Genomic DNA, 23,138 nt, shown 5'->3' with positions numbered 1-23,138 from the left:
TGACTGACCGGAAAGGTGCTTGAAGCCATACTCGGCAACGAGCTTCTCACACTGTGTACCCTTGCCTATCCGCTCATCTTCAGCTTTCTGTCCTCTCCTCAACCCTCTCATTCTCACCTCTCCACAAGAATACGATACATACCTGCACCAGGTCCACCGAGGACAAAGATCACAGTGACCTTGTTGGCATCAAAGACAGGTTTGTCGGAGAATTCGACATCAGGAGCGGCGGAAGCGTCCTTGCCGGTTTCTGGGCTGACAGGCGTGGGGGGAGTTTGGGTTTGGGTTTGGGTTTGGGCTTGGGCAGCAGCAGGCTCGGCGGCAGCATGCTTGTCGTGATGGTGATGATGGTGGAGCTTGTCCTTGATGGTGTCAATGACAGTCATGCTGATTATCGATGCTCTATATAAATTATGAAAGTATAGAGGTAAAAGCAATAGAAGGATAAACAAATCTGAAACGGTGCGCGACGAGCTGGCGGGAGGATGATCATTTTAGCTCAACAACTATAAATTATTGCGCTTCTGAACGGATCGGTGGAGCCAGCTGTGGCGCACTCCCCGTCTACCGTCAATAATAATGCCAACCAGCGTTGTATATCCCCTTCTCTTGTCATGCATGCATAGATGTTATGGTACAGATGTTGGTCATGAGTGGCAAGTACGCTTTTTTTTTCTCCGGGCTAAGAATTAGGTCTGGAATGCAAGGATGACGCAAAAATGAATCGAGTTTCGAGCCTCACTCCAGTTCCAGCATCCTATTCGATCTGCTTCTTTTCATGGTCGGTGTATATGTACAGCATAACGGCACTGCTTCCTTTGCCCCCTCTATCTTTACTCGGTAGCAGGTCCCTGCCCTTTATCAGCAGCATCATCCAGCGCCCTCTTTGCCATTTGCGCGAGAATATCGGGTCTGTCTGCAAACTCGATTAATCGAAGACGAAGGGCATAGCAAACTTGTGCGACGGTCAGTATCCGTCATGGGCTCTCAACGTAAGGGAATGTTCTACTCACCCTTCTCAATCTTTTCTAATGATCTTTGAGTCTCTTCCTGTTTCTTTGAGAGTTGCCTGATAGCATCTGGGTTGACTGCGTCAAAATCTCAAAAAAAGAAAAACGAATTATCAGCTTGTTGCAAACGTCGATCTTTGGTAGCAGCGACTTACGAGTCTTGACAGTTCGAACAAAGTCGCAGATGGATAATGGAGTCTCATGGTCACCAGTACCGAGAGCTTCAGGAGGTCACGTCATTAAGGGCTTTTTCGAAGAAACTTGCGGGAAATCTTGCATTAACGTACCGTTTGTTGCATATCGCATTAATTCGCCGGTAAGGTCAGACATCCCCAGGATGTAGTCTTCCGGCGTGACAAAGATCAACTATTCATCCCATCATTAGTCGTAGGACCGTTGTTAACGATATCGATCTTTAAAAATGCCACGGGGAATTGGGGCCAAAACTTACGGGTTCACCATTCTCATCAGAAAGCGCTTTTTGCACTTGGTCGAGAGGCACCAGACCACCATGTTGCAGGTACCACATGAAAGACAAGCCTTCAATGTACTCTTCAAGCCCAGGTGTTCTTCAAAGCGCTTTCCATCAGCATCTGTTGGCCCATGTCTACATTCTCCAAGCCTTGCACACCCACATGGACTTTCTCCACTTCCAGAACCCACTTTCCCAACTTTCACCCGGCCTAGCATCGCTCAACTCTTGTCTGATATTCTTGAACACTGCAGCAATCTCTCTTTCCTTTTTCTCGGCCTCGTTGTTGTTTTTCTGACGTTGAGCTGGCTGGGAAGTGGCTCCTCGGTGGAGGTGGAAGATGAGTTTCTTGGACAGCTGGGTGATTGATCGAGAGAGGATGATGAGCTTTTCTCGCAGGGCATTCTACAGGATAGTCCGTTAACACGTTAACATCGGTACCAGAGGAAGAGATCAAGGAAAGATAAAAGGTTTACCTCGTCGTCCAACTCGGCCCGGTAGGCCTCAAATGTCTGACCCAAATGCTGTCTCCTCGACAAGGTCGCGAGAGATGATGATGATTCTGCCAAGGGCATCTCGACGTCTGCTGCGGCCATTATTTTTTCCCTTTCAGTGCTTAGTACTGGCTTGTTCAGAATGTCAAGATGGAAGCTAGTGGTAAAAAAGCAAGGGCAGAGTTAATATCGCATGGATATGTCCATCGTCGGTCTGTGAATCTTGCGTGGTTGCTATATAACGGACGAAAGATTATGAAGGCGGGAACCGCCGCTTACTTTGCAGCACCGGCCGCCGACCCGATGTTTGTGATGTTTCAAACAGCAACAAAATACCCAGGCAAAAAGTGCTGTTGTTACAGATGTAGCGGCAATCGAGTCTTTTATGATGACCGCGTATGAGAAAGAAGTAGGCGATCGCCAGGGGATGGATATTAATAGGGAATGGAAATAGGTCCGAAATTCGGACCATTTTGCTGGTGTTGAGAATCGATCGTTGACCATTTTGCGGTTGGGAATCGATCGTAAATTGTACAAATGTTGTCCCGATCTGTGTACGTTCGCTGCACCCTTTCGCACGTCCATCATACATATATACTGAAGATGTAGCAACCGCCTTTATTCCGGGATGACTAGATGGCATCCACTTCTTTTCCTGTCCTGGCTCGTAACAAACGCGCTAGGAATAGCTAGCACAATTGAAAGTCCGCAGAATCCCATTATCGTCTTTCGTCGCGTCGTGCATGGGCATTATCCGGTCGATTTTGGGTGCCTGTTTGCATCTGGAGCACCTGTGTCAGGTTGTATTGTATACTATCAGCGGTCGGTGGATTGGATTGGGTCTGAAATTAGACAGTCCTGACGGATGGGAGGAAACCAAACAAACCGAGGAGAGCGTGGGAAAGAAGCAAGTCCCCCGCGCCCGACCTCCACCTGAAGCTACTCGGACGATTGAAGTTTACGTAACGAATGCCACCTCGACGACATACAGATGCGCATGGCAGCCCTGGCTTCTCTCATCTCCACCCCGCGATGACCCGCCCCTCGCTGCTGAACGCACAGACGCACGCGCTCCTCACGCTGCTCAACCTCAACAACCCGCCCCCGGCAAACCCGGCGGCGGCCGGCCCGTTCCCCCGCCCGTCCTCCCCCGGCGCCCCGTTCGACGACGCCGCCCAGCCGCCCCTCGTGTGGAAGGTGCTGATCCTCGACGACGCCAGCCAGGACGTGCTCGCCACCACGCTGCGCGTCCAGGACCTCCGGGAGCAGGGCGTCACTCTCCACATGTGAGTCCTCCGTCGCCACGCCGGCCGTGTTGCTCATGCACCCACAGGCAGCTGCACTCGGCGCGGCCGCCACTCGCCGATGTGCCTGCCGTCTACTTTGTCTCGCCGACGCTCTCCAACATCCGCCGCATCGCCGAAGACCTCAACCCGCCCTTATACGCCTCCTACTACCTCGCCTTCACCTCGTCCCTGCCCCGCTCGTTGCTCGAGGAGCTCGCATCTCTCATCTTGTCCAACGACCCTTCCGGACAGACCGGCCAGCTCATCGCCAGCGTCACGGACCAGTTTTTGGACTTTGTCGTCCCCTCACCGAATATGTTCTCCCTCTTGCCAAGGAGAGAGCTCAGGCAGGATGCCGACGGCGCGGCAGGGAAAGGAAAGAAGGGGAAGGATGTCAGGGAGGAATGGGTGGAAGGGCGGGGAAGCTACGTGGTTCTCAACGACCCGAGAGCGACAGAGGTTGATATTGAAGAAGAGGTTGGACGTATTGCCAACGGACTGTTCAGTGTGATCACCACCATGAGTATGTCGACTAGATGCCAACGGATGGATAAAGGCTGATTATTTTGGCAGACATGACGCCTATCATCAGGTGTCCGCGAGGTAATGCGGCAGAGATGGTCGCTCGTCGTTTAGATGCCAAGCTGCGTGACCATATCGCATCAACCTCTTCCCGCAATACACGCGATGCATACACTGTCGATGCTCTCCAGCGTCCCCGTAAGTCGCCAAGGTAACATAAACACTGTTGCTGACGAACGTTGAACTAATAGTCCTCGCGATTATGGACCGAAACATTGACCTCATCCCCATGCTCTCCCACTCTTGGACATACCAAGCTCTCGTGTCCGACGTGCTCGACATGAAACTCAACAGAGTCACCGTCTCTTCCCCCGAAAACGGTCGTCTCACAAAAAAATCTTACGATATCGATTCCAAAGATTTCTTCTGGGCCAAAAACGCGGGCAACCCTTTCCCAGCCGTGGCGGAAGATATCGACACCGATCTGAGCAAGTACAAGACGGATGCGGCTGAAATCACGAGGTCAACAGGGATAAGCGATGTCAATGACGTTTCCCAAATCGACTTTACATCCAACACTGCAAACTTGAAAACCGCCATTACCGCTTTACCCGAACTCACCGCGCGCAAACAGATTCTCGATACGCACATGAACATTGCCACCGCATTGTTACAATCCATCAAAGAACGTGGACTGGACAACTTGTTCCAAGTCGAGGAAACAGCGAGCAAACAGACAAAAGCTACCATCCTCTCCGTCCTGAACGGCGCTACCGACGAGCCGGGGCAAACTGCCTCCCCTTCCCCGCTCGACCAACTCCGCTTGGTCATCATCTACTTTCTCTCCACCCAAGATGGGGCGCTTTCAAAGGAGGATATGAAGGAGCTCGAGGGCGTGTTAAAGGAGCACGGGGCGGATACGCGCGCATTGGAATATGTGAAGAAAGTGAGGGATATTCATCGCATGTCCACGTTGGCGGTCCAGCCGGCCGTGGCGGCCCAGAGTCAGTCGGGAGGTGGAGGTGAATGGACAAGAGGGTTCAGTGCGCTTGGTAACCGTGTAAGTCTTTCCCTTCACTCTGCCCTGCATCCACACTCATCAGATCATTATTTTTTCAACATAGATCACGGATAGATTAAGAGAAGGCGGTATCCCAACCGTAGGGCTCGACAACCTCATCTCTGGCGTCAAATCCTTCCTCCCCGCACGGAAAGACCTCACCCTAACCCGGCTGGTGGAAGCGCTCATGGATCCGGCATCGGCGTCTAGTCAAGCATTGCAGGATACGGATGATTACCTGTTCTTCGATCCGAAAACGTCTCGCGCGAGACCCGGTCATGCAGGTGGTGGTGGCGGTGGAGGTGGTGGCGGTGCCGGTGCCGGTGCCGGGGGAGCAGGCGGACCAGGGGGAGGAAGAAGTCAGTTTAGTGAAGGGCTGGTGTTCGTAGTAGGAGGAGGAGGTTATGTCGAGTATGGCAATCTGATGGATTGGGCGAATAGGTCGGGAGGCGGTGGGAGAGATGGCGGCGGCGGTGGAGCAGGTGCCGGCGGAGGAGCGGGGGCGCAAGGGGTAACGGGACAAGGAGGAAGGAAAGTGACGTATGGCAGTACGGAGATTTTGAATCCCGAAAAGTTTTTAAAGAGTCTGGAAGAGCTGGGGAGTGTCTAGCTGTAGGATTTTTATGGAGTTCTTAGATGGGGACCATTGATGGATGTGCATGAATAAAAAATAAAAATTAAAAATAAAAAGACGTAGAATGTTGACGTTTGCATACTCAATATTAAAAAAAAAAATTAAAAAAGGAACGTTCATTTCGTTGATCGTTATGACATCCTACCGTTGTTCCCCCAAATCTAACAATTTCTATCCAAACATCTTGGCAAACGCCTGCCTTTCCTTCTCCCTCCTCGCCTTCCTCTTCGCCTCTACATCCTTCAACAATTTGATCACCCCGGCATCCCCTGGTACACACTCCAACGCACCCTTCAAATCCTTCTCCGCAGCTTCGTCATCCTTCTTGAGGACATACGCCTGAGCCCGCCTGTAAAGGGCCTTACCCTTCTCGGAAGCTGAGAGGTTTGGCAAAGTCAAGGCTCGGGAAGTGAGGGAGACGACCAGGGAAGATGTGTTGGGCGACGCGGGGAGCTTCAAAGCGCACAGGGCAGCGTTGGTGAGAAGTGGGAGTCGGAGAGAACGGAAGGACTCGACCAGTTCGGCGGGGGAGTCATTGGGGAGTACAGGGTGGACGTCGAGGTACCTCAATGCCTTTTGGTACTTGTCCAACGCCACCGCAAAGTTTCCCGCTTTAAACTCCTTTGTACCCACTTCCTTCAGCTTGCCGGCTACGACAAGCGCTTCTTCAGGCTTCTCAGCGTCCACACCTTCTTCGTCCTGAGGCCAGTCTTCCCAGATATCACCACCATCAGAGCCGGCTTGTTTGGCTTGACGTTCAGCCTCGAGCTGGGCGAACTCGTCGGGGGAGAGGACGCCGGCGGAAGAGATGGTGACCTCCTGGTCGGGACGGTCGGATGTGGTGGGGATGTTTTCGATGCGGCGGACGAGGGAGCGGTTGTAGATGACTCGGCCGAACACGACGTGCTTCCCATCGAGATGAGGGGTGGGGACGCTGATATAATGAAAGCAAATGTTAGCCGCTGTTCTGTGGTATCTTTTCGCTTTTTCGTCAAGACCAGACGAATGTAAAAACGTCCCGTGTTTTCTACCTCTTACATGAGACGAGAAGACTTACGTAGTAATAAAGAATTGAGATCCATTAGTACCAGGTCCGGCATTAGCCATGGAAAGAAGCATAGGCTTATCGTGCTTCAATTCAAAGTTTTCATCCTCAAACTTTCCTCATCAAGTCAGCCAACGCAAAACAAACAAAACACAAAGCACTCCTCTAGAATCTTTGGAGGAGGACGGAGGATTCGACTAACCTTCTCGCCATAGATGGACTCTCCACCGGTTCCGTCGCCCCTGGTAAAGTCACCACCTTGCAGCATGAAGCCCTTGATGCACCTGTGGAAGCTAGACCCGGCATACGCGAGCTTAACGCCGGCTTCGTTGGTCTTGTCTCCGATACAGAGGTGCTTAAAGTTGTTGGCAGTCTACAAAAACTAATGGTTAATAATCGTGGGATCCATGATAGCCAGATATTTGCCCCGATCTCCCTGCCTACTGCAACTGACTCTTGAGGCAGCAGGCATGGTGGCCAGAGATGCATAAACAGACATACCTTGGGGACAACATCGTCAAAGAGCTCGAAAGTGAGCCTACCAGCAGGCTCGTTGGCGATGGTGATGTCAAAATAGGCGATGGTATTGGACATCTGGACGTTTCGACTCCGATGGCGTTAGAAAGATGCGTGTGAAAAGGAAGAATGGGATGGAAGAGAGAATAGATTCATATTTATATTCGTTTTCCCCGGCCAAAACGGATGAGCGACCTTCGAGAGAGTTCGAGAAAAGGTGGAGGTTGAGGTTTGAGAACAAACAGTCAGTCCCGGGGGGCTTACGATATGCTGTTTCACCATAAAAAAGAACATGATCTGATGGAAAGATACATGCATTTTTTTATTTTTACAAATTATGTTTGCTGTATTGACACATTTCACAGTATGCCTTCCACATGAATGCATTAATTTTACAAATTATGTGTACTGTATTGACACATTATTGGAATATGCCTTCCACAAGGATGCATTATTTTTACAAATTATGTGTACTGCGTTGACACATTGCGCAATACGCCTTCCACAATAGAAGACTAAGACGTACTCGAGAAGGTGACACTCTCCGCTTCGGTCTCAATCTGACTGTTACAGTTCAGGAAGTTATAGTTCAGGCAGTTAAAGCTCCCGACACATTGTCCTTCCTTGATCAACCTGGCTTCGACAAAGTGCTATTTCAAGGGGCATTGAGATGAGCGATGCAAATAGGATACCTGAAATTTACTCATTCAGCATCCGTTCATCCATTCAATGCGCCAATTAAGTTTTGATTGTAGAAGACGATACGAGATGAGGAAAACGTACCAGTTGAATCAGCCGCTCCAACAGCACCGATCCTAAACTCTCTTTCCATCGCCTTCTTCTCCATCTCCGTCACATTCAAAGTTCTTCGATCCCCACCCATCTCATTCTCGCCATCAGCGTCATAGTTTTCACTGACACTGCTGCCTTCTCTGCCCACGTGGTAAAACGTGTTGACATACCCACTCCCACCACACAGCCCTTCCAAACAAATTAATAAGAAAACAATTGTAATACTTCTATCCACCCCACCATCTCCGTCTGCTGGAGGAGTGTAAGCGGGGGAGGAGAAGAAAAACGTCTTCGCTTGAAGAAAAAGAAGGGAAAGGACTAGGAATTGGATGATAGCCGGTAAAGGGAGAAGTCGTTTGGGTATAGGCGGTAGGCCGAGGGAGAGGGATGAGCGGGAAAGAAAAACAAAAGTTTGGTCTGTCATTTTTGGTGTATCCGTGATTAAAATTAAGTAATCTTTTTCTAGTCTTCAAGGGACAGGAGAAAAGGGCAACATACAGGTAAGTGACCAAAAAGGATAGTAATCACGAGGAGATTTGAAGAGCCACGACCAAAGTCCGTACGTTGGCAATGGAAAAACCAGCGTAGGTGCTACTCCCTAAACCCAAACTCGGCCATCAGTCATCAGTCTTCATCGAGAAAAGTGGGACAAGGAGAAGAAGGAAGGAAGGGAGATGAACGCACAGAGTTGATGACATATTCCTCCACGTAAACTGCACAAAGCGGAAGCATGTATCTCACCACCAATGGTCGCAGCAACTTCATCTTTTCCTGTGTCGTCAACCTTGAAGCTCTCATTCCCATTAATCTCTTATCCCCATCTGTTAATTCCTCTCCATCCCTGTTCCTGTCTCTGTCTCGATCGATAAACCCGGAAGATAAGAGAGGCGTATGTTGTGGGACATACTCGGATGATGGCACTGAGATGAGGATTGCAGGAGGCCGAAAATTGTTATTATTCGATAATGATGAAGATGTTGGAAGCCGTTGATAAGGAGATGAGTCTGAAGAAGCCTCAAGATGAGAAAAGGGAGGCAGGATGTATTTGTATGTAATTGGGAAAAACAATGGTAAAAACTATACACAAAATCAGTCAATTCCCGGAGCTCTTCACCACACGTAATGCGATGCAAACAAATGAAATGAGTTTGGCTCACACTAGACAATCCCAACCCACCTTTCACACCCAAGCCTCTTAACAACCACCATATCCCTGCACCTGCTACACCCGCAAACCCGGTTCCGCTAGACCATGCTCCCAAAGCCGTCTTGGACGTTGCCTCAGTAGGGAGGGTGGTCGTGAGTTGTAGGAAGGTGAGTTCTCCCATACCGGAGGATAATGAGGCTAGGGATATCCCGAGGAGACGTGGAGATAGAGATGAGGATAATGCGATTGTCTTTGTTAGGAGTGTCAGCCACCGAGCCATTGAAGCCTTCCAGCCAAATGACGAAGAAAGTTGAGAAGAAAAGAAATGGAAGAGGGGAGGCTCACTATTATACCAAACCAGCTACAAATTGTACAAAACCCCACTCTCCTAGTATACCTAATCTTTCCATTTGAGAGCAATGGCCAGACAACTTTGGTGATCAACGCAGGGAAGATGTTGAACAGCGCGACAACACCTTTGGGAGTATCGGCCGATACGAGGTCCAACGCTGCTGATAAGATGATCACGTACAGGACTATCATGTGTCGATGAGTAGAATACATTGTTTAGCTCGTTATTTTACCCCATCACCATGACAGCTTCCCTGGAGCTGAGAAGCTGAGCCGGTCGCTCGATTGCTCTGCTCAGGACTCACCATTGTTTAAAAGACCGAATATCATGAACGCAGCAAATAACCGCTTGTTTGCATGTTTCGACCCTGTCATCATCGGCAGTTCATCCAATGCTTGATTATCTTTATCCATAAGCCGTATCAGCTCACTCCACTACTGTATGGTGTGCTTACCAGCTATGAATTGATCAATATCCTCTCCATCAACAGAATCGCCCCTCCTACCAGGCTGATTTTCATTCCCAGTATCCGCGTGATCATCCGATCCGAGTGCAGGAGTGGTTTCGGTTATGGGTGTGGTTATGGTGTCAGAGTGCGGTGAATATCGGTGATGCACATTGTTATGAGTGGTGTTCATGGGAAGTGGAGTGAGGGGTACGGAGGCCATTCGCCCGCACTTCTGGTATGGGCGTGTATATATTGGGCGGAGCGGTATGCGTATATAGAGAGCAAGGTTGTAAAATCAAAAGAAGAAAGATATAAATAAAAGTGTGGATTTGTTTTGATAAGGACAACTTCAAGGACAATTAACGCGGACCTGATGACGACGGCGCCCTTTCCGGCATTGTCAAAGACCTTCTTGTTGATGAGAGTAACGTTACATCCCGCAGCCCCGATATTCCAGTCTTGCCATACTGACTGTTTACAGAGTACAACTTACTTACCTCGTAGGCAAAGCCTCTGCATAGATATTGCAAACATTAAGACATATATACACCGCATTTGAAGCGAAAGCCATCCCATCAATCACGCATCGGGCATAAATCATGGACCAATCAGGCGTAGAGCCGTTCACCAGCAAACAGGCTATACCCACTAATGTTGTCACGTTCAAAGGTGATTGATACGTTCTGGGTTTTGTTAACATCGTTTCTGTGAATTTCGGTATTGACAGATGCCTTTTAGGACGACGGATACCGGCGAGGATAGACCCCGAGGCTGTAAGTTCTCAACCAGACTTTCAGTTCGAACGGAATGGAGTAGTTTAGCAAGCAGCAGCCTGATAACAGATATTGTAGCGTATAGCTTATATCGTCGAGGTCATGGCAGCATCCTTTGCTACCGAGGAACATCATATTACCCTCTGTCTGAGAGATGAAGGGGACAACCTTGTCACTCAAAACAATCTGCCGAGCAAAGTGTACAATCACGACACTCTAAAGTGAGCACTGGTATTATACCTGCTGTATGGTAAATATTGACAAGGAGTACTGTCCCAGGCTCTGTGCTTCGCCAACGACAGAAGCTCTCATCGTAGTAGCTTCCCTTAAATCTACCCGTCGCAGATCATTAGCAGGGTCTACGCCCGATACCCCGCCAGCGGAAGATGTTCTTCCCCTCAAATTGGCTCTCTTCAATTTCCAGAAGTTTGTCAGCGAAGAAGAGTTTACTGCAGAGTTTTTACTCAAGGGAGGCATGCGAACATTGGTCAAGATTTTGGAGTTGGAAAATGGTTTAACGGGAAATGCTCTCGCTGTAAGACTTCAATTCACTCCTGTCACGTTGGCGCGATTGCTTACTGACCTTACTATGCAGTATGCTCTCCAAGGCATAAGAGGTGTTCTTGAATATGAATCAGCCTGGGCAGATCTTACGGATACCTTTATCACCCGTATCTTACTCTTACTCATCTACGCTACCCAGCCCAACGTCCTAAGACCTGCGACAGCCATCATTCGTAAACTAGTAATCTCTCGTCTATCCTCTTCCCATCATGATAACCCACCAGAACTCTTAATTTCGGCATCGACAAAAGCTCTAGGACTCAAGCCTGTATTAGGGCCTGGGCCGCGACACGATGTGATTGGAGGTAAAAATCGAGCGAAACGCAAATCTAGAGAACTGACCCCCGCGGCGAAAGATCAGCACCACCATTGTAAAGGTCATTCATTATACGGCTTCGATAAAGTGTACATTTTAATCAAACAACTCAACATTGTATCATCAGGTGAAGATGAAGGATCAGTCGCCAATGCCGAGTATCTTTTCAAAATACTTGTCAAAAGGCTAGAAGGTACAGGTGACTTGGAGCTAGTTGCACAAAGGTGAATGATACCGTGATTACCTTTTGTAGGAGCAGGAGCTTATTGTTGAAAACAGTCTTGGTTTGATCAATGCTTGTCTGAGATCAGGAAATCAAGAAGGCAGCAGGCAGTATAACGAACTTGTATGGATCTTGGAAAAATTGGGGATCTGCAGATATGTCTCTGTGCGTCCCTCCTATGTCTCTATCATCTCCGTTCCTCGTTACTAACTATTCATTCAATCGAAAATTCCCAAAAAAATAATCAAATGTTATACAGCGCTTAATACCAACTAGCACAAATAACATCATCTCTCCGCATATTCTCGATTTCCAATCCCGTCTCTGCGTTATACTGCAACACAAGCGTCTACGATCCGTGCGGCCGGGACAGTATAAAGAGCATGAAAAGATGTTGAAAGATATATGGGAGGCGGGAAAGTTGGGAGAGTTGGCCAAAAAAATAGGGGGAGAAGCCGGGGATGGGGGTTGGGAGGCGATGAGCGGTGGTCAACTTGGGATGAGTAATACGGGGGCCGGACTGGGGGCAGAGCCCGGAACGGGAATGGGAAAGTTTGGGCTAGGTTTAGGAGAGATAGATAGAGGGGCGAAAGGATGGTGGATGATTGGATTAGGCGAAGAAGGCCAGGATGGAGTGTTGGGTGAGGGTGCGATGTTTAGGGATGTAGGTGAATTGGGTTTAGAGTGTCTGGTAAGAACCGGAATCGCTTTTTCAGTACGTGTCCAAAGCATGACTGATGTACTTGGGGTTTAGCACTGGTTTGCGACCCATGAAGAGAGGTTTAACAACGTGAGTAATGTATACTCACTCCCCAAGAGGGGGAGGTCTGGCATAATGTTGATGTTGATTTATCTCCTGTAGCTTGTGATGGAACAACAAGCCAAACCTGCTGAAAGGCGATGCCCCATCGGCAAAGCGAGGTATGTCCATATCCCCCAACCACACCTGATCTGGCCTCAATTGAACTGGTCCATCCTCAGCGCCGAATGTGTCAAGCTGCTTTGTGAGCATTACAAGATCTCGCAGGCCGGCACAGGTCATCACGCACCTACTTCTTTCCAGCCGTTCCTGTTAAACTTCCCAAACTTGCACCATCTTGTTTTGAAGTTCTTCCTCAGGTGAGCTATTTTGAGTTTCAGCATTATCTTTGGATTTGGAGCTGACAAATATTAAAGAATGTGGCAAGAGTCCAATTCATGCACCCCCGACTTCTATCGCCTCACCCATCTCATCCGCTCGCATCTCACCCTCACCCTTTCTCCTACTACCACGTCCCTCATCGCAACCACTGCCAATACCACTCGTTCCTCTTCCTCACAAACTGTCTCTATCGATGAGCCCTTGCCCGAATTAAGCAAAAACTGGTTCCATCTGGAACAAGATTTTCTCACCACCGCTTATCGTACCATCCGTGATCGGCAGATGGGTTTTTTGGAGAAAGAAGGAGGGATGATGCGGAGAAGCGCGGTGAGAAGTTTGAAGGAAAAAGTGGGGAAGGAGGTTTGGGATGTTGTTTGTGAACAGAGAGTAGGGTGCATGTTGCAAGGTGGATGGTTTAATGCGGCGAGGTTGCTTGTACCGGGTATGGCTGTTATCGCGAAAGCGAATCCGAGTAAACCATTGAGATTTTTGCGTCTGGTAAGTTTTGAGTGTTTTCGTTTTTGTTATGGTTCGGTGTTTTTTAGATGAGAGCTGATACGGAAGGGCGAGTTGTAGTCGGAGGACAGAAAGACGATTGCTTGGGACGATTTTGAGCAGCGATCCGGAAGTCCGTCTTTTGAATCTCTCACGCACCGCAGTGAGTCCTTTCTGTGCTCAGAGTATCGCCAGTCATTTGATATCATGGTTCATATGCAGTCAAAATCTCTAGCATCTCTTCTGTCAAGCAAGAGTCTAGCACTCCAGTCAATTCTCGCTCACCCAACCTCATATCCAAGCTGAGCTTCTCTCTCATCTCATCTCTACCAACCGCCACTGGTGTGACTTCGGAGAAAAGTTTGCTGGATTTGGATGCGATACATGCGGCGCAGCTTGCAGAATGGAGTGATGGGATAAAGGTATTGAAAGATGGCGGAATGACTAGTCAAGATTCTGCAAACTACATACAGGCAAGTTTGGTTTATACCCTAATTATCAGTCAGTACTGACTCCCGATGAAGATCTTGACAGAGTTGGCGTTGAACATCAGGTTGTTGGATATCACCGGAGATGGTGTAGAGATTCCAGAAAACGTTGATATCGGGCCTGGTCAGTGTATTTTTTGCAACGACTATTCTGCGAGCTGACAATCACGGATAGCGCCTAGAAGCATTGATTTTGTCTTTGCCAAATAACGGGGCGATATATACGCTTATAACTGTACAGTATAGTTGTTATTATACAATAATAATAGTTACACGGAAAAATTCTCTTAATGTACATATTATCTTCCACCTCAAATCCAATATCACCACAGTGCCTCACAGTGCCTGATCGCAATCAACGCAAAGTGCCATTCACATAATGCCCAGCAACTACTCAAGATCGTTACAGAAGATATATGGCCGAATTAGCCGGGACAATAATAGACGGTGAATCGACAGGCTGTCTGACAGTTGAATTCCATTTCAGATGAAATCTTCAGGATTCATGAAAAAGTGGACTCAACCTCTGTTGAAAGATACAGTCTGACGTTCTCCTCTGGTAACTGGCCTAACTACTACGGACTAGTAATAATGTATCATACAGGCAGGACACGCATTTCTCCAAAAATCCTGAATTTCCGTTGTCCGTCACTAACAACAATTTCGATCACAGGGATTTAGCCCGTTCCAATTTTAGTTGGCTGTCTTTTCGCCCCCGAATCACCTTGGTGGCAAGTACGAAACGGCCGACACGATGATGCTCGACGAACAATTCGACGGCTCTTTGGCAACCCTTCTGATGAGGAGGTTGAGAACTCGCTCTCCCTCATGAAACACACCAACGCCATTGAAAAGACCATGGCCGAAGGTACCAGTTATTGGGATTGCTTCAGAGGTGTCGATCTTCGCAGGACAGAGATTGCGGCTGCGGCTTGGATGGTTCAGAATCTGTGTGGTGGTGGTCGGTCTTTGCCTTATGAGGTTTATCGGCCCCCGGCTGATGTACTTGTCCTTGGGTAGCATTTATGGCCTATTCTACTTTCTTCCTGGAGCAAGCCGGTCTCCCTATTACCCAGGCCTTTAACCTGTCCATTGCCCAGTACGCTCTCGGTATCTGCGGGACTGTTGTTTCATGGGTAGGTATTATTTCTTTGGATATAGATAATGAGCTAAAATGCTCCTTTGTTCAGATCCTTATGGGAAGTGTTGGCCGAAGAAGACTATATTTGGTCGGTCTCGCCGGCATGGTCGTCTTCCTTGTAGTCATTGGAGGACTAGGCTTCGTTTCAGTCTCAAATTCGGGTGCTTAGTGAGTTCAGTCCTCGGGCTACTCGACGCTGATTGGCGCTTCTTCCTAGATGGGCTGTTGGTGCATTGCTTCTCGTTTACACTGCATTATGCGATGCTACTGTTGGTCCTGTTTGTTACACCATCGTCGGTGAAATTTCCTCAACTCGGCTCAGGGCCAAAACCGTTGTGTGAGTAGCAATTGGTAATTGCCAATTTTTTTACTGTGTCTTTCAGTCAGTGGCTAATCAACACTACTACCTCAATAGCATCGCTCGAATCTCATACGTCATCATTGGTATCGTTAACGCTGTTATCATGCCTTATTTCCTCAACTCTGCCAAGTTGAATTGGGGTACCAAGACCGGCTTTTTCTGGGGCGGGTTTGCTTTCCTATGTCTCATCTGGACGTTCTTCAGGCTTCCCGAAGCCAAAGACAGGACATATGGTGAACTCGACGTCCTCTTTGAGAACAAAATCTCTGCCAGGAAATTCGCTTCGACAACCGTTGATCAGTTCGCTGGCCACGAAGCCCACTTTGATGATACTATTCCCGTTGAAACGTTTGACGAAAAACTGTCTGGCAAGCCTTCCGTTACCCATGTGGAGTATATCCCAACGGATTCAAAGAAATAGAAGCTTGAGCAAAGCGAGATCATCAAGTTTTAACAGGCCGAATTAGAAGCAAGAATAGACGAATTACTTTCTGTGGTAGTTTGCATCAGATGATTTTTATTTTTAATAGGTTTTCTCATTGGAACAAGTTGTATTGGGTAATTGAGTTATATGTACGTCGATGTGCGTGACTATGCGTTTTAGTCTTAATCTCTGCAAGGTATCAAATTCTAACGGCAGAGGGGTTCCCGAGCTTTGGGCGGAAGGTTGAGATATGGACTGAGAAGTACAGGGATTTGAAGAAGCTGTAGACAAAGGTACTTCCGAATTCACTGCGGGTTGGGAACTAGCAGGCTCCGGTGTGGTCGGCCCTGAACAAGCAACCAAAAAGTTCGAAATGGATGCAGAGCTTGCCCTACAGAGTTAGGAGATCGGCTTCCTGATGACGAGGTCGCTACCGAAGAACTGACAAGTGGGTGCGAGCTGGTGGAGATTGAATTTGAGGGTTCGGCAGAAGTAGGATCAGCCCGAGAACTTAATTGGCTCTGCAGCCGCCGAGCTTAAGTGCTGTAGAGGGAAGAGATGTGATTTCTGCTGGACGCGGCGTTGCTTTGCTTTGGCAAAGAGGTTGTGTCGGATGATGTAGGTCCCAAGTTGATGCAACAGTGATGGAAGATTAGGAAGAGGAAGATGGTGAAGGTTCGAGAGAGGGAGACGAGGAAGGTTGGGCAGCCGGTTCAGGTGAGCGCGGTCGCAGAAGACGCAGATGGATCGTTAGATGACGGCGCAGCCGATGATTGTTTATGAGGTGAAGCAGACGTAGAGGCAGTAGCAGATACAATGGTTGATGATACAGTACTATTCCTCATCCATATCTTCCATGTCACCATCCAGATCTCTGGCTTCCACACCCTCTGCACCGTCCCCGAAATCATCATATTCGTCGGTGTCATCCATATCCTCTATACTGGCATCGAGATCTTGACCTCGCGCCTCATCGTCGTCTTCATCTGGTAAAGTGTTCACTGGAACAGCCATGGAGTTGTCTTCTTGGCGATGCTCATTATCTGGTTCTGAAGGAGATGGTGACTGATTGAGAAACTACGTTAAATACCGTTCACTCAAAGCAAATCAATTTACATACGGGGGCAGAGTCCATTTCCATCTGTGTCTGCCGTCTCCCGAAGGGTAATAGGAACCGATGGCCAAACATGTTTACGTTCATCTTTTACCCTATTTAGCACATATCGTTCACAATACCAAATTCAGCAACATACCTGCTCGTGCTCCAATACGTCCTCTTCTATTGCAACTTCCTCATCTTCTCTTCCCAGCATCATTCCTGCAGGATTCTTACCCATCAAAGCTCGTCTTTCAGCTCGTCTCATCAATTTGTTGATCTCATCTCTCTCTTTGCAATAATTCACACCACGAAGGGAAGATGTGCTGGGTCCAGCTTGGGGTTGCGGTTGAGGTTGATCGCTAGGAGGGTGCAAGAGAACGTGATTGAGGTGTCTGCGCGGAGAAAGCGGGTACGGGGAGAAGGAGTACAGGGTGTTTGGTTCGAGAGACGGGAATGGTGTTGATATGTCTAATATCATTGGTAATGGCTATTCCTTGACGTTCAAGTTGCAAGTATTCGATCGACTGATATAACGACGAACGACTACCTACGAAGAAACGAATGGTGAGAACAGCGGTAAACAGCGCATAAATAGGCAGGTTCCCCCTTTGTAAAAACATTTTACGTAAAATTATCAGCCTCCATCAACCTGTCCGTGCAACGCTTTACTGAACCGCACGCATACATACTACGTATTTATAGTTACTTTGTTGATATTCGTCCTTTCTGCGTGTACGGATCAATTTGAACCGCACCAACCCTACGACTGTGCAGCAACGCTTGACATGATAAATAAACCTCAATTTACTCCCAATCTACATCTACAGATGCTTATCGCACATCGTCCCCATTACCATCATGCTATGTAATGAGGATCCCCTTAATGGGCTAGTCAAATGAAATCGAAATCAAAAGGCTTTGATGTGTCACATATGCATTTTGATGAACTTCTATCGGCTTATACCAAACCCCCATAAGCCATTTCCACCAAACCCGTCCAGTTCCATTCTTCAGGCCTTTCCCTAAACCCTCTCAATGCGTCTTGCCTCTTCAGTCTTTCATCCTTCTGCTTGACCGACTCCCCTGGTACAGGAATATCAGTGCAATAGAACCTCTGCAAGGCCAAAGCCAACAACTGAGCTTGTTGCTGGGACAGCAAGAAACCTGGGTTCGCGAGACTCCCAGGAGGGCCAGAAGCGGATGCAGGGGAGATTTCGCCTCGCATAAGGACGAGAGAGTGGGTCTGGGCGAGGTCGGGGTAATGGGTCAAGACGAGGTAAGGTTGGGCCCATTCGCCAGACTTTTTAAATTCTTCTAGAGGTGTGAAGATAGCGGAGGTGGTTAAAGGTAAGGGTTCGGGATTAGGCTCGGAGGAAGGAGGAGAAGAGGCGGTAGGGGTGGGGTGGAAGAGCCACTGAAGGTAGAACATTTCGTACTCGTCAGTCTTCATCTCAGGGTGATTGGCAGCTTCGACGGGAGCTTCTGATAATCGAGGAAGGGGAATAACGAAGAAAGGGTTTTGTTTGGCGAGAGCGAGCATGGAAGCGTATGTGGATGCAGGGAGGGACGCAGAGAGGAATGAGTTGGAGAGGGTAGGGTGGGAAGTGTGATAGGCATTCCAGATTTGGGAGATGGCGTTAGTGTCGTGTGGGGTAAGGTGAATAAGAGGGAGATTGATAATGGATGACAGGGGCTATACGACAATAAGCGAGTATTACAGACCGTTCTAATCAGAAACAGCTCACCTTGATACCTGACTTGTCACCCTCGGCCTGCGAAACCTCCTTCTTCTCCAACTTCTTCTTTCGCTCAGCTACGACCTTCTTCTCCACCGGATCCTCCTTGAGTTGCTTCTCAGCCTTGATTTTTTCTTCTGCAAGTCTAGCAGCTTCCTTGGCAGCATCAAGCTTGGGTTGAAGTACCTTCTTTTTGAGCTCTTCGATATCCTGGACGCCTTCCCTACGATCGAACACTCAGCGATTTCTTGGATAAATTAGCCAATGGGGATAGTTAGAACTCACTTTTCAGCAGCCTTTCTCAATTTATCAGCATATTTCTCTTCCATCAACTTCTTTTTTCTTTCAACTAACTCTCGAGGGTGGAGCTTCTCTTCAAGGTCGGAGAGGATATCACTTCGGCGAAGAGTGGTGGAGAGAGATCGAAAGGGGAAACGAATTGGTGTAACAAGCGAGCGAGGCAAAGAGCGGGTAAGTGTTCTATATGCCATTTTGAGATATCTCTTGTGCGGCTTCTAGGGGATCTGTCTAAGTTTAAATAGCTCTTTTTGCAGACGTTTCCAAATAGAGAAAATAGAGATTATGCGGAGTCGCGCTCGAAAGTATTCCGAGGACATCTTCAAGCATCTCGGAATTTTCTGATGACGCTGGAACATGACCGCATGAGTAGCCTTTGAATTACGTAAAAAGGTGGAGGTTAACTATCTGCTGTTTTGCATCCTGATTGAGTCAGGACGGAGCCAAAGTGAAAGATGGACAGCAAAAATTGGACAGCACAAATTCAGTACTGATTGATGCAGGAGTCAAATAGCTCTGGCAAAATGCCGGCAGTGGTATCCCTACTAGTCTGTACCATTTATTTGACGCGGCGGCTAAAGAGCAGGCTATAGTAACATGAAAGTCCATGCGAAATCGATAACATCGTCTAGACAATCTGTATGTACTTTTCGTCTGACTCCCAGTCCTTATGATCCATTCACCTCAACGGCACCCTCAACTGCCTCATCCACACCACCATCTGGAACCAATCCATCTGCCAGCATTCTCTCCAACTTCCTCACCTCGTCCGCCGTTTGCGCTCTAGTAAGCGCCTCCACAACTCTTCTCTTCTCATCTGGTGTCATTAACCTTCCCTTTGCACCTGGTCCCTTTTGCACGCCATTTGAAGGGAGAGCCTTGATACTCAAAGTAGAGCCAGGAATGTTGGATGTCGTGGGGATTGAGAGCTGGTGGGCAAGGGAGTTGGGGAGGGAGGTGAGCGGGTCGGTGAGGAGTTTTCTGGCGGATTCACGGACTGAGTCTTTGATACGTTCGAAATCGAGAGTATGGAGGTTTCCCTTGGCCACCTGAAAACGAGTGGTCAATGCCCGGTCTAGCGGTTTGATAATACTGACAAACCTTCCAAACTACAAACTCCTTGTAGTGTTCTTGTTGAGTTACAGGGTTTCCTCTGAGGGAGAGATGCCGTAAGGATGTCAATGTTTCGAGAGGAATAAGGGAGGCGAGGGATGAGATAGCATTATCGGTAAGAACTAAACAACAAAGTCAGATACTGTCGCTTCAAATAAAGACTGATAGTTGCACGAACCGAGAGTCACAAGATTAGGGATCTGCAAGCACGACGTCAACTAAAGGATTGCATTAAATCCAACACACTCACATTAGGAGGTAATGAGGGGCTGATTGACGATATTTGGTTGTTGGCAGCATGTATAGCTTGCAATCGTGGTGCTACACCAATCCATGAGCTCCCGTCCTCAAGGTTCTACTCACATCAACACCTCAAAGCTCTTGACATACAATTAGGAATGTTACCGAGAACAGTAATGGAGTTGTCGTTAAGGTTGAGAGTGTCGTATGTCCCTTGGTGAGATGCCAAATTCTCAATAACGGGTATTTGAAGTCCTACAACATCCTGTCAACGATCCGATCTTGCAACTGTCAAGCTGTGCTCGCCTACCCCTAAGCTCCAATTCTCTCTCCTTCAACGGGTTCAAATGCTGCGGTGCGTTCAGTAACTCGTTCAAAAGGTGTGCCGGGTCCAGATGTGACTAACAGATGGCGCATTCGAAACAAACTATAGAAATGTCATGTTAGCGTATGCTCCATTTCATTATCGAACCAACTTACATCGTGAGTGAGCCTCATTTTGGGGTATTACACTTTCTGCTTCTCTGTTTTTGTATCTCTGTCCGGTACTGTATGGTGTCCAAACCCGTCTGTTTAAGCGGATGGGTTATATCGATAGTAGTGTATGCTGTATATGCATCCGCCAAAAGGCTCTATGTAAACCATTCATGCAACAGCAGCGAGTAACCAGACTCCACGCGTATGTCCGAAACACCGACATGTGGCACTTGTTTGTGCCTGGTGGTCCAAGCGTGTCGTGTCTCAGCGTCGCGTCCGACTCTGCTGCTGGTTGCTTGTGCCAAAGAAACAACATCACACCTACAGTCCAGTCATCCGCCTTCTTCCTTCCTACCCCACCGTGGTCTCTTTATTTTCCTGCCCACACTCATTTGCCACCCCCAACAATGGCCGATTCGTACTATGAAAACCAAAGCCACTCACCATCTCCCCAAGGAGAACAATACTCGAATGACAAGATTCACCACTCAGAGAGGATAGCTTCTCCCAATGGAGGCGGTGTTTCTACCGAAGGATACCTTGCGAATAAAAACACAGAGCCTACTCCAGTGGCTGCTGCTCCTGCGAGGAAGAAACTTTCTAGCTGGGTTGGATTTAGCAACTTGCCGAACCAAGTGCACAGACGGAGTGTGAGGTGAGTGTGCAGTGACGAATTGAGAGGAAGCTGTGTCTGTCTTGCTACCTCTGGATGGACATCATATGGCGGTATTTATAACGGCTTATAAACTGATGCGGTTCGTAGGCGAGGTTTCCAGTTCGTGACCATGGTTGTCGGTAAGTTGCGCACAGACCTGCATACGGAGAGACGGGCTGACCGCATTATAGGCGAATCTGGTCTCGGTAAATCTACACTCATTAATACCCTCTTCGAGACAAAACTTTATCAACCCAAACAGATCCCTACACCAAGTGCGGACAGGGGAAAGACCGTTCAGATTGAAAGCATCTCTGCTGGTGAGTCGCTTGAAGCGCAGCCGGATGGAGCACAGGCTAAGGCGATAGTGCAGATATCGAAGAAAATGGTGTGAGACTCAAGTTGACTGTGGTGGATACTCCTGGTTTCGGTGACTTTGTGAACAACGAAGAAAGGTCTGTCAATCTTGGTCGTACAGCAGACAATAACTCACCATGAACTGTGTAGCTGGAAGCCCATCGTCGACAATATTGAAGCCCGTTTCGATGCTTTCCTCGAGCAAGAGAACCGGGTTAACCGTTCTAAGCTTCTTGATAACCGCGTTCATGCTTGCCTCTATTTCATCCAGCCTACCGGCCACTCGTAAGTCATCATAAATCATGGCTTGGACCTCTGCTGATTGCGTTACAGTCTCAAAGCCATCGACATCGAGTTTATGAGGCGACTGCATAACAAGGTTAACCTTATTCCCATCATTGCTAAGGCCGACACTATGACCGATGATGAGATTATCGCTTTCAAACAAAGAGTATGTTGTGGTTCACGTCGGTATTGTTAATATTCACTGACTTATGGTCGTAGATTCTCGCCGACATTGCTCACTACGGCATCCAAATCTTCCAGCCTTTCCAGTACGAAAACGAGGATGAGGAGACCATTCAGGAGAACGAAGAAATCATTGTATGTCCTTTATTTACTGCCATGGCGACCGGGTTAACATAGGTTGCAGAGCAAAGTGCCTTTTGCCGTTGTTGGCTCCGACTCTCTTGTTCAGTCTCCCGATGGTCGACAAGTCCGAGGCCGATCATACCCCTGGGGTGTCATCGAAGTTGACAACGAGGACCATTGCGACTTTGTCAAGCTTCGTCAAATGCTTGTCAGGACCCACATGGAAGAACTGCGAGAACACACCAATGATGTGCTGTACGAGAATTACCGAACTGAAAAGCTTAGGGCGATGGGTGTTCAGCAGGATGAGAGCGTGTTCAGGGAGACTAAGTAAATGCACCACGCATCATCTTTCTCTAATTGCTGACTATTTCCTGCAGTCCCGCTGCCAAGCAAGCCGAAGAACGTGCCCTTCACGAGGCTAAGCTCGCTAAAATGGAAGCTGAAATGAAGATTGTCTTCCAACAAAAAGTCCAAGAAAAGGAACAAAAGCTGAAACAGTCGGAAGAGGAGCTTTACGCCCGCCATCGGGAGATGAAGGATGCTTTGGAGAAGCAGAAGCAAGAGTTGGAAGACAAGAGGAGAAAGATTGAGAGCGGTCGACCATTGACACCTGAAAAGGGATCTGTAAGTCAATTTGCCTCAAAGGAAAAAGAAACCAAGCTGACTTGCGGACTGTAGATCCAGCAAAAGAAGCGATTTGGTCTCGGCAAATAAGCTACCCCTTTTTCAATCTTGTGCTTCCTATTTACGATCTTGTCTACGTCTCAACATCATGTACATAACGCCCAGTTTCCGGTCTCGCATATTCCCAAAAATGGTTACCCGACCTTTGGCTATTCAACTCCTCGTAAATCCCCCATTTGTGT

At 48.2% G+C, this 23,138-nt stretch overlaps 11 protein-coding genes across 11 annotated transcripts in view; 4 read left to right on the top strand and 7 right to left on the bottom strand.

The window, feature by feature from the left end:
• The window catches only part of CNBF4290 (hypothetical protein), a gene marked incomplete at both ends in the record, with an annotated part of 1,091 nt that extends 705 nt beyond the window's left edge, over window positions 1-386 (bottom strand). The window contains 2 exons of the mRNA XM_769657.1: window positions 9-65; window positions 143-386. Coding sequence (XP_774750.1) covers window positions 9-65; window positions 143-386 — 301 coding nt within the window. The remainder of the gene's footprint in view (window positions 1-8; window positions 66-142) is intronic.
• A 447-nt stretch (window positions 387-833) lies between these two features.
• CNBF4280 (hypothetical protein) lies at window positions 834-2,078 on the bottom strand (the record flags this gene model as incomplete). Its single annotated transcript, XM_769656.1, has 7 exons — window positions 834-955; window positions 1,014-1,079; window positions 1,166-1,231; window positions 1,298-1,376; window positions 1,462-1,579; window positions 1,646-1,887; window positions 1,959-2,078. The coding sequence occupies 7 exons, from the start codon at window positions 2,076-2,078 to the stop codon at window positions 834-836; spliced, it is 813 nt and encodes a 270-aa protein (XP_774749.1).
• Window positions 2,079-2,945: 867 nt separating this feature from the next.
• CNBF4270 (hypothetical protein) lies at window positions 2,946-5,454 on the top strand (the record flags this gene model as incomplete). The annotated part of the gene is made up of 5 exons (XM_769655.1): window positions 2,946-3,262; window positions 3,310-3,785; window positions 3,836-3,982; window positions 4,036-4,844; window positions 4,909-5,454. 5 exons carry the CDS (start codon window positions 2,946-2,948, stop codon window positions 5,452-5,454), a joined length of 2,295 nt encoding a protein of 764 aa, XP_774748.1.
• A 195-nt stretch (window positions 5,455-5,649) lies between these two features.
• CNBF4260 (hypothetical protein) lies at window positions 5,650-7,117 on the bottom strand (the record flags this gene model as incomplete). The annotated part of the gene is made up of 4 exons (XM_769654.1): window positions 5,650-6,412; window positions 6,536-6,636; window positions 6,726-6,896; window positions 7,025-7,117. The coding sequence occupies 4 exons, from the start codon at window positions 7,115-7,117 to the stop codon at window positions 5,650-5,652; spliced, it is 1,128 nt and encodes a 375-aa protein (XP_774747.1).
• Window positions 7,118-7,636: 519 nt separating this feature from the next.
• CNBF4250 (hypothetical protein) lies at window positions 7,637-9,743 on the bottom strand (the record flags this gene model as incomplete). Its single annotated transcript, XM_769653.1, has 7 exons — window positions 7,637-7,731; window positions 7,823-8,248; window positions 8,330-8,429; window positions 8,516-8,908; window positions 8,989-9,228; window positions 9,324-9,514; window positions 9,635-9,743. The coding sequence occupies 7 exons, from the start codon at window positions 9,741-9,743 to the stop codon at window positions 7,637-7,639; spliced, it is 1,554 nt and encodes a 517-aa protein (XP_774746.1).
• A 634-nt stretch (window positions 9,744-10,377) lies between these two features.
• CNBF4240 (hypothetical protein) lies at window positions 10,378-13,988 on the top strand (the record flags this gene model as incomplete). The annotated part of the gene is made up of 13 exons (XM_769652.1): window positions 10,378-10,447; window positions 10,517-10,551; window positions 10,630-10,772; window positions 10,831-11,655; window positions 11,711-11,819; window positions 11,914-12,345; window positions 12,409-12,444; window positions 12,517-12,773; window positions 12,831-13,293; window positions 13,372-13,453; window positions 13,513-13,772; window positions 13,815-13,902; window positions 13,954-13,988. 13 exons carry the CDS (start codon window positions 10,378-10,380, stop codon window positions 13,986-13,988), a joined length of 2,835 nt encoding a protein of 944 aa, XP_774745.1.
• A 922-nt stretch (window positions 13,989-14,910) lies between these two features.
• CNBF4230 (hypothetical protein) lies at window positions 14,911-15,414 on the top strand (the record flags this gene model as incomplete). Its single annotated transcript, XM_769651.1, has 3 exons — window positions 14,911-14,914; window positions 14,969-15,256; window positions 15,335-15,414. 3 exons carry the CDS (start codon window positions 14,911-14,913, stop codon window positions 15,412-15,414), a joined length of 372 nt encoding a protein of 123 aa, XP_774744.1.
• A 1,124-nt stretch (window positions 15,415-16,538) lies between these two features.
• CNBF4220 (hypothetical protein) lies at window positions 16,539-17,281 on the bottom strand (the record flags this gene model as incomplete). Its single annotated transcript, XM_769650.1, has 3 exons — window positions 16,539-16,769; window positions 16,825-16,905; window positions 16,958-17,281. The coding sequence occupies 3 exons, from the start codon at window positions 17,279-17,281 to the stop codon at window positions 16,539-16,541; spliced, it is 636 nt and encodes a 211-aa protein (XP_774743.1).
• Window positions 17,282-17,761: 480 nt separating this feature from the next.
• On the bottom strand, window positions 17,762-19,030 carry CNBF4210 (hypothetical protein; the record flags this gene model as incomplete). The annotated part of the gene is made up of 3 exons (XM_769649.1): window positions 17,762-18,496; window positions 18,549-18,762; window positions 18,825-19,030. 3 exons carry the CDS (start codon window positions 19,028-19,030, stop codon window positions 17,762-17,764), a joined length of 1,155 nt encoding a protein of 384 aa, XP_774742.1.
• Window positions 19,031-19,504: 474 nt separating this feature from the next.
• On the bottom strand, window positions 19,505-20,687 carry CNBF4200 (hypothetical protein; the record flags this gene model as incomplete). The annotated part of the gene is made up of 8 exons (XM_769648.1): window positions 19,505-19,885; window positions 19,938-20,071; window positions 20,128-20,149; window positions 20,200-20,270; window positions 20,340-20,444; window positions 20,500-20,539; window positions 20,596-20,616; window positions 20,670-20,687. 8 exons carry the CDS (start codon window positions 20,685-20,687, stop codon window positions 19,505-19,507), a joined length of 792 nt encoding a protein of 263 aa, XP_774741.1.
• A 149-nt stretch (window positions 20,688-20,836) lies between these two features.
• CNBF4190 (hypothetical protein) lies at window positions 20,837-22,986 on the top strand (the record flags this gene model as incomplete). The annotated part of the gene is made up of 10 exons (XM_769647.1): window positions 20,837-21,321; window positions 21,430-21,461; window positions 21,513-21,641; window positions 21,695-21,776; window positions 21,829-21,963; window positions 22,012-22,129; window positions 22,183-22,281; window positions 22,331-22,599; window positions 22,650-22,896; window positions 22,951-22,986. The coding sequence occupies 10 exons, from the start codon at window positions 20,837-20,839 to the stop codon at window positions 22,984-22,986; spliced, it is 1,632 nt and encodes a 543-aa protein (XP_774740.1).
• Between the last annotated feature and the right edge of the window lie 152 nt (window positions 22,987-23,138).

The sequence above is a fragment of the Cryptococcus neoformans genome, chromosome 6 (assembly GCF_000149385.1).
Source record: "Cryptococcus neoformans var. neoformans B-3501A chromosome 6, whole genome shotgun sequence".
Classification (NCBI taxonomy): domain Eukaryota; kingdom Fungi; phylum Basidiomycota; class Tremellomycetes; order Tremellales; family Cryptococcaceae; genus Cryptococcus; species Cryptococcus deneoformans.
Note: the sequence above shows the minus strand (reverse complement) of the source record. Positions and strands in the feature narration are given on the sequence as shown.